This window comes from Podarcis bocagei, assembly GCF_964188305.1.
Source record: "Podarcis bocagei genome assembly, chromosome: 3".
Taxonomy (NCBI): Eukaryota; Metazoa; Chordata; class Lepidosauria; order Squamata; family Lacertidae; genus Podarcis; species Podarcis bocagei.
Window position 1 is genome coordinate 98433997 of NC_138127.1, and position 14663 is coordinate 98448659.

At 44.2% G+C, this 14663-nt stretch overlaps 1 protein-coding gene across 2 annotated transcripts in view; it reads right to left on the reverse strand.

The window, feature by feature from the left end:
- Positions 1 to 14663, reverse strand: part of PSME4 (proteasome activator subunit 4) — an 88565-nt gene that overhangs the window by 58181 nt on the left and 15721 nt on the right. For both annotated transcript variants that reach the window (XM_081188353.1, XM_081188354.1), the window contains 5 exons: positions 12313 to 12357; positions 10616 to 10765; positions 5419 to 5482; positions 3946 to 4020; positions 2870 to 2992 (listed from right to left, as the gene is read on the reverse strand). In XM_081188353.1, coding sequence (XP_081044479.1) covers positions 2870 to 2992; positions 3946 to 4020; positions 5419 to 5482; positions 10616 to 10765; positions 12313 to 12357 — 457 coding nt within the window. The remainder of the gene's footprint in view (positions 1 to 2869; positions 2993 to 3945; positions 4021 to 5418; positions 5483 to 10615; positions 10766 to 12312; positions 12358 to 14663) is intronic.

Consider the following 14663-nt stretch of genomic DNA (forward strand, 5'->3'; position numbering starts at 1 on the left):
ATACTTTAAGAACCGCCTCTCTTCATATGAACCAACCCAGACCCTGCAATCATCATCTAAGTCCCTTCATTGTGTGCTCCCTCCACAAGGTCCTCAAGGTGGAATGTTCTCCCCAGAGAGGCTCACTTGATGCCTTCATTAGATATCTTTAAGAGCCAGTCAAAAACATTATGCCTCTCCCAGGACTTTGGCTAATTACCGTATTTTTCGCCCCATAAGACGCACCGGCCCATAAGACGCACCTAGATTTTTGGGGGGGAAATAAAGGGAAAAAATTTTATTTCCCCCCCAGGTGCGCTGCGCTACACCAGGAGCTTGGGGCGTGCGGAGCTCAGCGCGCCCCAAGCTTCTGCGTGCCGGCAAGGTCTCCGCTAGCGTGGGAGAGCCGGGCGCCTCTCCCAGGGCTAGCGGACCCCTGCGCTAATCCAGAAGCTTGGGGCAGGCTGAGGTCAGCGCGCCCCAAGCTTCTGCGTGCCGGCAAGCAGTCCGCTAGCCCTGGGAGAGCCGCGGGGCTCTCCCAGGGCTAGCGGATCGCTGCGCTATACCAGGAGCTTGGGGCGTGCTGAGCTCAGCGCGCCCCAAGCTTCTAGGTGCGCGCAAGCAGTCCGCTGCCGCCCCAAGCCTCGCGCACCCGGCAGGAGGTCCCACCGGGTGCGCGAGGCTTGGGGCGGCAGCGGACTGCTTGCCCGCACCTAGAAGCAGCGCGCCCCAAGCTTCTAGGTGCGCGCAAGCAGTCCGCTGCCGCCCCAAGCCTCGCGCACCCGGCAGGAGGTCCCACCGGGTGCGCGAGGCTTGGGGCGGCAGCGGACTGCTTGCCCGCACCTAGAAGCTTGGGGCGCGCTGAGCTCAGCGCGCCCCAAGCTTCTAGGTGCGCGCAAGCAGTCCGCTAGTCTTGGGAGAGCCGCGGGGCTCTCCCAGGGCTAGCGGATCGCTGCGCTACACCAGGAGCTTGGGGCGTGCTGAGCTCAGCGCGCCCCAAGCTTCTAGGTGCGCGCAAGCAGTCCGCTAGTCTTGGGAGAGCCGCGGGGCTCTCCCAGGGCTAGCGGATCGCTGCGCTACACCAGGAGCTTGGGGCGTGCTGAGCTCAGCGCGCCCCAAGCTTCTAGGTGCGCACAAGCAGTCCGCTGCCGCCCCAAGCCTCGCGCACCCGGTGGGACCTCCTGCCGGGTGCGCGAGGCTTGCAGACACTCGCCCGAAGCAGGGGGAGCCCTCCCGAGGGCTCCCCGTGCTTCGGGCGACAGGCTGCCGCCCCAAGCCTTGCGCACCCGGTGGGACCTCCTGCCGGGTGCGCGAGGCTTGCAGACACTCCCGCACGCGCTCTTCCGGCTGGGGAGGTGACGCGCGGCTATAGAGGCTCCTGCCATAGCCGCGCGTCACCTCTCCAGCCGGGAGAGGGTCGCGGGGGGCTGCTTTAGCCCCGTGCGCGTGCTCTCCCGGCTGGAGAGGTGACACGGGGCTGTAGAGGTTCCTGCCATAGCCGCGTGTCACCTCTCCAGTCGGGAGAGGGTCGCGGGGCTATGGCGTCTTCGCTCCATAGGACGCACACACATTTCCCCTTCATTTTTGAAGGGGGAAAAGTGCGTCCTATAGAGCGAAAAATACGGTAAACAACTTATGGCCTTTTAAACTCCAGGGGGAGGGATTCTTTTTTTTGTTTTGTTATTATGTTACATATTTTTGCTTTTTAAATATCATAACCCACCCTGCATTCCTCAGACAAAGGGCAGTATGGAAATTTAATAAATAAAGAATAGGATAAGTAGACAAAAGTTAATAATGAAAGACACTGATGAATCACATGTAATCACATATTATTGTAATGAAAGGTTGGGGAGGCACAGCCAGAGGAGCCATAAAGTTCTGATGGTCTTAGGTTTCACGAAGTGGGTTGTAACTGCTATAGAATGTTTTGTTGTAATCGTATGACTGACTAACAGTAGCACCGAAGTGTATAAAATTACATCACGTTGCAGTCTTCCTGTAATTTTTGTGTGTGCTTGTAGCAATAAAAGCCTAGTTTTTACTTCAAGCCTGTGCCTGTTTGGCATTCCATTGGGGACCCCCTTCAAACAGACCCCTAGGAATCTCTCTGTCAGATCAGCTGTGAGAGCGCTACTTTTTAAACACGCAAGCATACAGAGAGCAACGGATATGCTCTCATAATCTACAACAGAGATCTGTGAGGCTACCTGACACCTCGCCAACATCAGATTAAGCAGTTTTATCTGACCCCAGCAGCCCTGCCAAACTGATTTATAAACCAGTATGTGATTAAGAGGTTTGTGGTGTAGTGGTTAAGAGCGGTAGCCTCGTAATCTGGGGAACCGGGTTCGCGTCTCCGCTCCTCCACATGCAGTTGCTGGGTGACCTTGGGCCAGTCACGCTTCTTTGAAGTCTCTCAGCCCCACTCACCCCACAGAGTGTTTGTTGTGGGGGAGGAAGGGAAAGGAGAATGTTAGCCGCTTTGAGACTCCTGAAGGGGAGTGAAAGGCGGGATATCAAATCCAAACTCCTCTTCTTTCACTCATAAAGAAAAAGGTTGTTTTCAGGAGTGAGATAAATCCCACGTGTCTCTTGGGGCTTTTTTGAGGTCCTGGGCAAACCAGAAGACATGATGCCCTGGGATGCTTCCGGCTACATGGTCATGGCTTAATTACTGAGTATGATCACCTACGTAGTAAGAGCCCAGGACAGAATGCTCTCCCTTAAGAAGCTAGCCACACCAACTCTTGGTTATGTAGCACAACTTTATTTATTCCCAAGCTTGTGGGCCAGCCAAAATATTTATCATCATAAACCTGCTTAAATACCAGTGTTTGGCTAACTGGGGAGAGGGAGGGAAGGTGTAGAGAAAATTAAAGGGTCCTACCAGCATGGCTGTAATCCACATGACTGCATGCCCAATGTCATATGCATTTGTTAGGAATCGTGGCACTAACACTTGGTTGCTTCCCACTGGAAGATTCAAACTTCGCAGTATTCTGGTAAATATCTGTAGAAAAAGTAATTCCACAATCAAACAGCCGAAATGCATTATGAACGGTGTTTGGTATTTCTTACAGTGCGTAAGAAAAGACGCACAGTGCTTTCAGAATAGATCCTGGAAAACTTTCAGGTAAGGAAGTGTCTGCAACTTCATTTCAACAGAACAATCTTTTGTCCACCTGAGCCATCTTGAGATCGCCCTCAATTTATGTACCATTTACTATTGCACAGAAAGTCCACATCTCTACAAATTGGTTTGGAATTTCTTGCTGCTGCATCCCTTGCTAGCATCCGCAAAGCATCTGCTTATGAGTTGCTAAAAAAAATTAAGTCCCGCCGTGCCTCCAGAAATTATCATTGCAAGTCAGTCAACTAAAGCTAAGCAAAAACCCACTTTCTCAGCAGTGGCCACTAAATCTCATGCTTAAGCTTCCTACATTACTGTGCACCCTGAGAGAGGCTTGGTAGTAAGCTAATATGTTCCAGAAGAGTTTTAAAACTATGGAACAATTGTTATGATTAAGTAAGGCTTAAAAGGCCTCAAGGCCTTTTTACAGAAGCAATTTAGCACAAGCTATAAGAATGAGATGGTAATTAAAAATTATAATTAGGGAGTCACAGACACTTGCAGCAGGCAGGAGAACAAAACAGAGGAAGGGACAAAGTTCCTCCCCATATATCAGCCTTCTCCAGCCTAGTGCCCCCTAGATGTTTAGGGATACAAATCCCATCAGGAGAGGACTATAGCTCTTATGTCCTGCTTATGAGTTTCCAGGGGCATCTAGCTGGCCACTGCAGCAAATAAGATGGTGCACTATATGGTCCTTTGGCCTGATCCAGCCCTGCTCTTCTTACCTACATAGGCAGAGGTTGTCAGTAAAGTAAAACTATACTAAGCAAGCAAACAATTCTCATGTTATCCTTGTTTTAATATTATTCCTTCTATATATTAGATATTACCTTTGGAATATAGGGATCCCAGTCAATGTAGCCTATGTTATCAGTGGCCAAGCGTGCAAAAAGGTTGACTAGGTGCTGGAAAGAAAAAAACCACAGATAACTTTTTCAGTACAAGCTTTGCTCCTGCTTCTTCCCTTAACTGAACAGAGGTCATACAAGAGAACTTCAGTACATACAAAATGGGATTAACAGCACATGGCCAAAAGTTTCAACCAACCAAATTGCAAGGGTACTTGATCAAAAGATAATTTCAACTTTAGCCCCAGGGGGTGGGGTGTCAAACACTCTTAGCCCGCACTCCCTCCTCCTCCTTTATGGTAAAAGAGGAGAAATTTAGGAGATTCCCTTTCTAGTTTTAGTTATATGCAGCTTGCAACATTCTCACTTTTGACTTTCAGGTCTCTCGAATGGACAGTCATTTTAATAAGTGTTTACTTACATTGTTGTACATTGTCCTGGCACTTTGCAAGTGTGTGATACATAAATACTTTTGTAAATACTAAATTATAAAATGTAATTCGGGAGCAGAATTATGGTTAATACTAACTAAGATTAATTTCAACAAGCCAGCTTTAGGAACCATGGTTTGTAATTTACTTGTTTGAAACTAATCATAGCTAGAAGCAAACTCTCCCAAACTCCTCCTTCTGGCCATGTGGGAGGAAGGGGTGTGCATACCAAAGACTTGTTGCTGCTTCTGCATGTAATACTAAACCACAGCTTAACGAAGGGGTCAGCAACCTTTTTTCAGCTGTGGGCCGGTCCACCATCCCTCAGACCATGTGGTGGGCCGGACTATATTTTGGAGAGAGAAAATGAACGAATTCCTATGCCCCACAAATAACCGAGAGATGCATTTTAAATAAAAGGACACATTCTTCTTATGTAAAAACATGCTGATTCCCGGACCGTCCGCGGGCCGGATTGAGAAGGTGATTGGGCCGAATCCGGCCCACAGGCCTTAGGTTGCCTACCCTTGACTTAACCGATGTTCACATGCAGCCTATGTCTGCCCCAGGCTTGAAAGCTAACACAATGCTGATGTGAGAAATACAAAATTCAAGGGCCTGAAGTCATGCTTTACTTTACAGAACTCTGACAGTTCAATAATATTTATGGCAAACAAAAATAGAGCCCTTTGCCAGAGCCATATGATTTCTCTGCAAATAAAAAAATCATAGTAAACTGGTGTGATCTGAAAGAATTAGAAAGTACACCCATTTCAATGGCCTAGATTTTGACTTTCAGCTTGGAAAAACAACATTACAAAAAGGTTACAAAATGAAAATTTCGCAAGTAAGAATGTAAACAGGAAGAAGAACCCAACCAACGATGGGCTTCTTTATTCAACTACTGGGCACATACGAATCCTAAATAATCACAGCCCACCCTAGAACTAATATTCCTGGTCCAATTGCAACACTTTGGTGACAGGGGGGAGTGGGGGAAAGAAGCCAAAGCAGGAATACTTACTCCTTCCCACTGCGGAAGATTCTGAACTGAAACCCACAGGCCTAGAAACTCATCAAACCAGAGCCTGCAAGACAATGAAATCAGGCAAACAGATTTGTTGCTACGCCAAATTCATCACTCCCATTCTTAATAAGAAACACTGCTCCCACCCTAATCATAGTAACAATTAATGCTCGGTATTCAAAATATGAAGTGCTATATAAATATTAAATGGCGCACATAATTATCTCAGAAATCATTACACCATCCCACAATGTCAGTCATTATTAGTTATAGTGCAGATGGTAGATTGTTAAGAGCAGCTTGCTTAAGGCCAGTTAGAGAGCATATGGATGAAGAAGAAGAAATTAAAATGGGTGTTTCTGACTCTGACTGAAGGTTTCAGGCACTTTTCCTAGTCTCATACAGAATGTTATCAAAAGATGTCCTGCGGAAAACGCCATTTTTTTTTATCAGTGGCCTCCAACACCCAATACTGCTTTATCCCTTGGTACTGTTGTTCCCCTTCCCACTCAAATCATTTCTAAACCCACAGTTGGATAATTGAAATTTGATTATTTTATAGCTGCTCCAGACTCCCGTCGCTATACAGTGGTGCCTCGCAAGACAAAAATAATCCGTTCCGCAAGTCTCTTCGTCTAGCGGTTTTTTCGTCTTGCGAAGCAACCCTATTAGCAGCTTAGCGCTATTAGTGGTTTAGCGGCTATTAAAGGCTTAGCGGCTTAGCGGCTAAAAGGCTATTAGCGGCTTAGAAAAAGGGGGGGAGCGAAAAAAATTGCAAGACTTGCAAGACGTTTTCGTCTTGCGAAGCAAGCCCATAGGGAAATTCGTCTTGCGAAGTGCATCGAAAAACGGAAAACCCTTTCGTCTAGCGGGTTTTCCGTCTTGCGAGGCATTCGTCTTGCGGGGCACCACTGTATTAGACACTGGCACATGCCTATTAAGGAGTATTTGCCACTACTGGTCACAGAGCGTTTGAAGCAATGGCAAGGTGCCGCTTGGAGATTCCATTGTGATGTTCAATCACTCAACAATCAATCACATCTGAAGGAGGAAACTCAAACGGCAACACACCTTCAAGCCATGCGGCGAGGCTACCAGGAGAAAACATGATAGGGGAAAGCTGGTATTCAGAGACTCAGGAAAGGGAATGACTTTTTTTCATACTAACCATAACGAGGTCATTTTATGTTCTATTTCATAGAGATGGTGACATGCCTAAAGCAGCTCAAAGCTCATAAACAAGCAAGCATAAATCTATAGTGCATACTGACAACTGACTGGCTTGCAAAATAGCCACTGTCTGGTCACCCATGACAAGTAAGAACTGCCTTCTGATGATCAGATGGGGAAATGTTACAACTGTTAGGGTGTTTTGTTTTGGGTTGGGTTTTTTAGGTTATAAGTGGCGTATGTATGTATGTCTGTATGTGTATAAGTGCTACTAACAGTTTTAGATTTGTAAAATTGATTGAGGACTTCAAAGAGAGGTGAGATGCCAGCAGCACAAAATCACTTTTCCATACAATCATTATTCTACCCAAACCTTAGAACCCTGTGCTTGGAACTAAGTCCTGCTGGCTGGAAGGGAAGCTTACTTTGAAGGAAGTGCTGTCAACATTAGAAGCTAAAAAGCAACAACGTAAGCTCAGTATACGACTTAAAAACAAAGCAAAAGCCTCAAAACGCACAAAATAGCAAAGTATGGTAAACAGTATGACTGACACACACTGATAATATCAATAAAACAGAGTGAGTCCATGTGGAAAGGCAGCCTCCTTGAATCTAGGAAGTCCAAATATATATAATAATAATAATAATAATAATAATAATAATAATAATAATAATAATAATTTTTATTTATACCCCGCCCTCCCCAGCCAAGGCCGGGCTCAGAGCGGCTTACAAGCAATAATAAAAACAAGATGAGTGATTACAACTTAAAAACAAAAATAAAATACAACATTAAAATAATGGAACATTAAAATATTAAAATGGAGCCTCATTGCAGGAGAAGGAAAAGAAAAAAAGAAAAAGGGGGCGGAGGGAATCAAATTGGCTCCAATCCAAAGGCCAGGCGGAACAACTCTGTCTTACAGGCCCTGCGGAAAGAGATCAGATCCCGCAGGGCCCTGGTCTCATGAGACAGAGCGTTCCACCAAGTTGGGGCCAGTGCTGAAAAGGCCCTGGCTCTGGTTGAAGCCAATCTAACTTCCTTAGGGCCTGGGACCACTAGGGTGTTGATATTTATGGACCTTGAGGCTCTCCGTGGGGCATACCAGGCGAGGCGGTCCCGTAGGTACGAGGGTCCTAGGCCGTGAAGGGCTTTAAAGGTCAAAAGCAGCACCTTAAATCTGACCCTGTACTCCACCGGGAGCCAGTGCAGCTTGAAAAGCACTGGATGAATATGCTCCCATGGCAGAGACGCTGTGAGGAGCCTCGCTGCAGCATTCTGTACCCGCTGGAGTTTCTGGGACAGCTTCAAGGGCAGCCCCGCGTAGAGCGAGTTACAGTAGTCAAGCCTGGAGATGACTGTCGCATGGATCACTGTGGCCAGGTCGGGGCGGGAAAGGTAAGGGACCAACTGCTTGATGCGGCGAAGGTGGAAAAATGTCGCCTTGGCTGTTGCTGTGACTTGCGCCTCCATGGAAAGGGAGGCATCAAGGATTACACCCAAACTCTTAACGGAAGGCAATGGCACTAATTGGGCCCCCGCAAGAGAAGGGAGTTGGTCCCTCATCCCCATGCTATCCCGACCTAGCCATAGGACCTCTATCTTCGAAGGATTTAGTTTCAATCGGCTCCCACGAAACCATCCAGCCACAGCTTCCAAGCATCTGGTCAGTGTGTAAGGGGCCGAGTTGGTGTGGCCATCCATCAGTAGATAGAGCTGAGTGTCATCAGCATATTGATGACAGCCCAGCCCAAAGCTCCGGATAATCTGGGCAAGAGGGCGCATAAAGATGTTAAAAAGCATTGGGGAGAGAATTGCGCCCTGCGGCACTCCACACACCAAGGAGTGGCGTGACGACATTTCCCTCCCTAGTGCCACCCTCTGTCCCCGACCAGAGATAAAAGAGCACAACCAGTTACGGGCTATGCCCTGTATCCCCACGTCTGCAAGGCGATGGTCCAGAAGATCATGATCGACCATGTCAAAGGCTGCTGACAAATCTAAAAGGATCAGCAGTCCTGACCCGCCTCGATCCAGTTGTCTACGGATATCATCTGTTAGGGCAACCAGAGCCGTCTCCGTCCCAAAACCAGGACGGAAACCGGACTGAAATGGATCTAATGCTGATGATATATAACGTTTGCTATGATGGGGTGTGCCTTATCAGCGTTTGCCACCCATCAGGATGAAAGCAACCACTTATAAAGCTATGCAAGGAACTCAAGGATGGGACACAGTCCAGAGGGGAGGCATTCTGGGGACAGGCACTTTAATAAGTGTGGCTTAATATGACCTTGAAGTGATAAGCCCAAAGAGAAACAACTGAGATATGAAGCCACTTAATGAGAACATTCAAGGACAGCCTGAAACAGCTTGGAGATAAATATGGTGCTGTCTCAACTGATGAGGGCAGAAAATATGAGGAAGCATAGTTTCTGAATGTCTATTGCGCCAACTGTACAGTTCGCTATCCAACTTTTGACTGTATTCCATAACTGCATCTATATTAACACATGCAGCTTGATTTCGTTCTCTCCACTCCCTACCATGTGATTTCTAAGAGACCATTTACAAACAGAGATCATTGTTCCTGCAAAGAGGCAAAACCCTTGCTCAGATTCTAAGCAAGATTTCAAACTTATTGGAGACATATTCTGCTAAGAAATCCACTGGGGGGCAGGCTTCCGCCCATCAACTTCTAACTACTTCCCACACATATGTGTACATATTTGTACACATATGTACAAATATTACCCCAATCTTTTAGCAATAGTTGCTTGATAAAGAAGCTGCAAATTCTGAAAAAGGAGCCAGAATAAAATATGCTTATGGCAAAGTCTGCAGCTTAGGTACACTGGGAACAGATCCTGATCACTCAAGAAGCCACGGCTGAGATACAATGAGCTTCTGTAAGTGTGGCCAACTTCTAGGGCATGACTAAGGTAATATTTTTACTCCCCCCCCCCCTTGAATTGCAAGCCTCAATGTCACATCACAAACTGCTTTTGAAACTCTCCTCATTCAAAACAAGCTTGCCTAGTGGCACAGGGATATGCTGTTTGAGAAATGCAAGCCTAAAGCACCTTTGGACGCAACTAGTCATGCAAATATTTGCATCAATGCATGGTTCCCTTAAACCTGCTTCGTATTTCATTGCTGACAAACTAAAAAAAGATTCAAAAGAGCCACAGTCCATTCATTAGAAATTTTAACCCTTGGCACCATTATTATAGCACTGAAATGCACAGGAACTGAAAGCCAAATTGAAACATGCCAAATCTATTCACACATGTCAATGACCAGAACCTCTTTAATCAAAGGAATGCCAGCTCCAGGATTGTGGGAGTCCATGAACAAAGCAAGGAACAGGTAGGGTAGGCAAACAAGAGTTCTCTCATGCTGCCTCTGACCTTCCTAAGCACATCTTGCAATATGAAAAAAGTAGTGCACTTGGGATAATGGGAATTTTGCCAGTTTTGAGCTACCAGCGAATACACAGCCTTACCTCCCTTTGGAGACAGGCACTGGAGCCTGAACCGAAAGTCTAGACATTAAAAGGCTTGGTTTGTTTAAGGCTTAGGGCTCCAATATGATTCTGCACCCAAATCAAGTTATTAGAGTTGGTACATCAGTCAATAAAAAGCAATGGTATCTACAGTATTCTTGCTGTAGAAAGAAAATAGTCAGGCAATGATGCTCAATATCAGCAACTCATTTGCTTCCCACTCAAGAACTAGAACTTTAATTGAATATATATAGAGAGGGGGGGGGAGAGAGAGAGAGAGAGAGAGAGAGAGAGAGAGAGAGAGAGAGAGAGAGAGAGTATCAATTGTAAGAGAGTTAATTCTGGAGATCAGCTCTCACGTAAACTGATTAGATCATTCCTGTTACAAACAGGCATTCAGAATGTAACTCTACAATGAAGTACATGGTGCAGTTCATTACATATATAATTTATTCAAAAGCCTTCCATGCGATAGATTGTTCAGTGAGAACATCTTGAAGTAACTAAGACCAACTCACCTAAAGCCTTTGTGGTGGAGTTCTGGAGGAAGAGTGGTAGGCAGAAACAGTTCAAAGTAAGTGATGGCCTTCTGCATAGTAACATCAAAAGGGCACATTAGCGGCCGCCATTCATCTAGCATCTCGGCTGTTGCATTTTCGGGGAAATACCTAAAGGGAAAGAGGGATGTGATGGGTTGGCTCATATGCACAAGTGGTAATTCAGCAACATATTTAATCAGATGGGTAGAATTCACTGACACAAGGTGCAGCGATAGAAGCCACTAGGCTCAGGCGTCTTTTTAAACAGCATTGGAGAGAATGAAGGAAAGGTGATCATGGTAGCTAAACAGGACCTCAGTGTACAGAGGCAATAAGCCCTGAAAACCAGTAACGGAGGGAGGGGGCAAAAGAAGATGGGATTGCCATCACTTGCATGGCCTGACTGTGGCCATTCATAAGGTATCTGGCTGGCTTCTATTCTAGATGGACCTTTGGCCTGACGCAGAAGGACAAAACAGATGTTCTTATGAGAACTGGAAGCAGGAGAGAGAGAGATCATGCATTTAAAGAGTGCATGAGGGGACTGTAGTGATGTGCAGCCAGGTCTCCCAAGCAGAGCCCAGAAGCCATGCTCCCACCCAACAGCCACACATTTGGCAAAAGCAAAACTATAACTTTGCTTATAAAATGTGTGGCGGTAAAAAATAATCTCACAATAAAGAATAGTCACTTAAATATTTAAGTGTTTAATTAAGTATTAATTAGGAAGATTAAGTGTTTTTTAATGTACGTAAATTTGCTTTTTCTTTTTTCTGTATTTTCTTTTCTTTTTTCTTAGTTGTTTTTTCTTTAATTTTCTTTTTGTAGTATGAGATTGTAAATTCTTTGTATAAGTGTGCAATTTAAATAAATAAAGATATTCTTTTAAAAAAAGTTTGTGTCATTAACAGTATGCCGGGTTTATACAATGCTGACAACATTCTTTATGCATTAGTTCCCAAACTACACAAATAGAACAATAAGACTCTCTTTTTTGGAGACCAGTGTTTAGCTTGCCCCAATGGTAGATAGTGGCCCAAACAAGATCTGAGAGGAGATAATTCATTTGGAAAGATTTACTTTAAGTATGTCAGTGAATGCATTTCCGTCTATAAAATATACAAGCATAATAGTATCAAAGAAAAATTAACAGCACATTATATGTGAATGCATCTTGGGGAATGAAAAATATAAGGAACAGCACAGTTACATGAAAGGGTTACAATATGTCAGATTAAGATTAACCTGGCCCAACTACTTTGTTTATGAATGAGATAGAAGTAGTTCTTAACACAAGGAGTCTTCTAACCAAAAATATGTTCATGTCATAACTGACATATTTATTAACAACAAATAACTATAGTCTTCACTACTGAGTAAGTGGGGAGGAGGGAATTAAAAATTGCTTACACAATTTAATCTCTCAGGGATGCATGTGTTCTATTTTCCACCAGTAGCTTCATGAATTTAAAAGTGCAGTATCTGAAGGGCTTCTGTTGCCCACTGCTGATGGCAAAACCCCATAAACACACAGGACTTCCCCCGCTTTCATAAAAGGCTAACGGGAATGCCCCCTTACCCACATGTAGAGCTATCTTGCCATTTAAGTCTTTAAAGAGAAAATATTTCTCTTCAAGAAATACATAACGGCTTTGAAAGTTGTTAAAAGTACTTACGGTCTACAGTTTTTCACGAGGGTTTTCAAAACACTTTCTACAGAGCTAAAAAAAGAGAGAGAGAGAGAGAGAAAGGTTAGGTAAATTACATGATCCTATTTCAAGTGAAGTATATCAAGACAATTGCCTGATTGGGCAAAGATTACGATGCTACTGATGCAATTAGACATCTTCTTGTGTGCATGCAGCAGCTAATCTTCCTTTACTCTACAGACCTAATTACAAGGATTAAAGCTGATCTGCCCGATTCCTGACTCTGCTCTTTACTTCTCCTTGAGCTGTTGGGACATATAAGAGGAACCACCAATATAACAACTTATTTGATTATGTCATGTTCTGAACTAAGCAACTTTATCGGGTTTTGAATAAGAGAATGAGAAGTCACGTAACAGTCGATAAGAGCTCTGGGATAAAATAAGTTGACTTGTATCTTGTATTACTAAGGTATATTTCTAAAATGCATCAGCTCAACCTAATACAGAAAATGTGTCCATCTCCTGAATAAGTCATCCCTGGACCCTGATGACAGCTATTGATGGACGGCAAATATCCTCTTTACTAGATACAATGCTTCTCTTAAAGAATAATTAAGTTACTATAAAATCTGAATAAGAGCATGCTAGCCCTCAGTTAAATCTTTAAATTGAATCAATGCCTCTACCAGACAAAATGAGCCAAGGGAGACATTTCTGTGTAAAGAAGAACCTATTTAATATTTTCTCTAACAATACTACTTTACACTCTAGCTACCAAACATGCATTTCATTTTCACCTGATGAAAATAACCTGTTCTAGTTGGTTTAGTAATTTGACCCATCAGTCATGAGTATTTCATTTTTAAAATTTCATTTTCATTTTTGCTTTGTTTTGGCAAGAATGGAGCTGGACCAAGGCAGAGTGAAGCAGAAAGTGGCAACGCTAGAAAAAAATAAAAGACAAAATGGTCCAGGTCTCAGATTCATGTATTCCTAAACCAGGGGTAGGCAACCTAAGGCCCATGGGCCGGATACAGCCCAATCACCTTCTCAATCCGGCCAGCGGATGGTCCGGGAATCAGCGTGCTTTTACATGAGTAGAATGTGCCCTTTTATTTAAAATGCATCTCTGGGTTATTTGTGGGGCCTGCCTGGTGTTTTTACATGAGCAGAATGTGTGCTTTTATTAAAAATGCATCTCTGGGTTATTTGTGGGGCATAGGAATTCGTTCATTCCCCCCCCCCCAAAAAAATATATAGTCCAGCCCACGACATGGTCTAAGGGACGGTGGACTGGCACACGGCCGAAAAAGGTTGCTGACCCCGTGTCCTAAACCTTACAGGTGACTAAGATGATAGGAGCTTGTCGATGGGGTAAGCACTCCTGCGTAAGAAGCAGGGTCATAGTATGGCAGATCCTTTTCTTTCCACCTTCGTCTATGGCCTTCTATACCTCAAAGTGCCTTTTCTCATCTATGGTTGGTGTGCCAGCTATACCCTTTCTTGGATAAAGATGACCTTGCCACAGTGATTCATGCTCTTGAAATGTCAAGGTTAGATTGTAGTAACATGTTAAGGAAAGGTCTAACTTTGAAGAGTGTTTGGATAATTTTAACTGATTCACAATACTGTACGTTGACGATGTGACTGACAGGATATACTGCACTGAGCACATTACATGAATATTGAGACTATAGTTATCCACATTTCTGTCCAATTTGAAATGTTGGTTTTGATCTTTATAGTCCCAAGTTGTTCAAGACCGGAGCATTTTAAAGGCTGTATTTCCCAATATGAGCCTGCCCATCCAGTAAGACTCCTGATAGCTGCTGTCTATTAGTTGCTGCTGCTCGTCTGTTTAGCATTTATTTTGGGGTTTTAGTTTGTTTTAGGTTTATGTACAAATATACAAAAACTGAACTGATGTAGTTAAACTGAACTGTGGCAAAGCTGGGTAGAGATGCTTAAAAACAAATCTACCTGCCAACGTTTCTCACTTTTAACTAACTCATTTTTCTACACTTTGTAACCAGAAGGCATGCACACGTGTACTATGACATCGGTTGTTTCTGTCCAATAATTATAAACACAGATAGTTTAAGAAGTGCAGTGTGTTAGCCCTCAATGTCATCTATGAACTACTAAAGTTACATAAAAAGTAAAGTGAAAATAAGCAGTAATGTGATTATCATTGCTATTCAGAGCTACACTGTAGTGCATTTGTGAAGGTGAAACCTCTGACAGTGGTCGATGTGGATTATTCAAGCTGCTAAGCACACAAAACAATTTTTAATTCAGCTTCTCTGAGGAAAGGGAAAGCTGCCACTTCGGGGGAAATTAAAACTTCATGGAAGTGATAGGCAGAGACTAGAAATT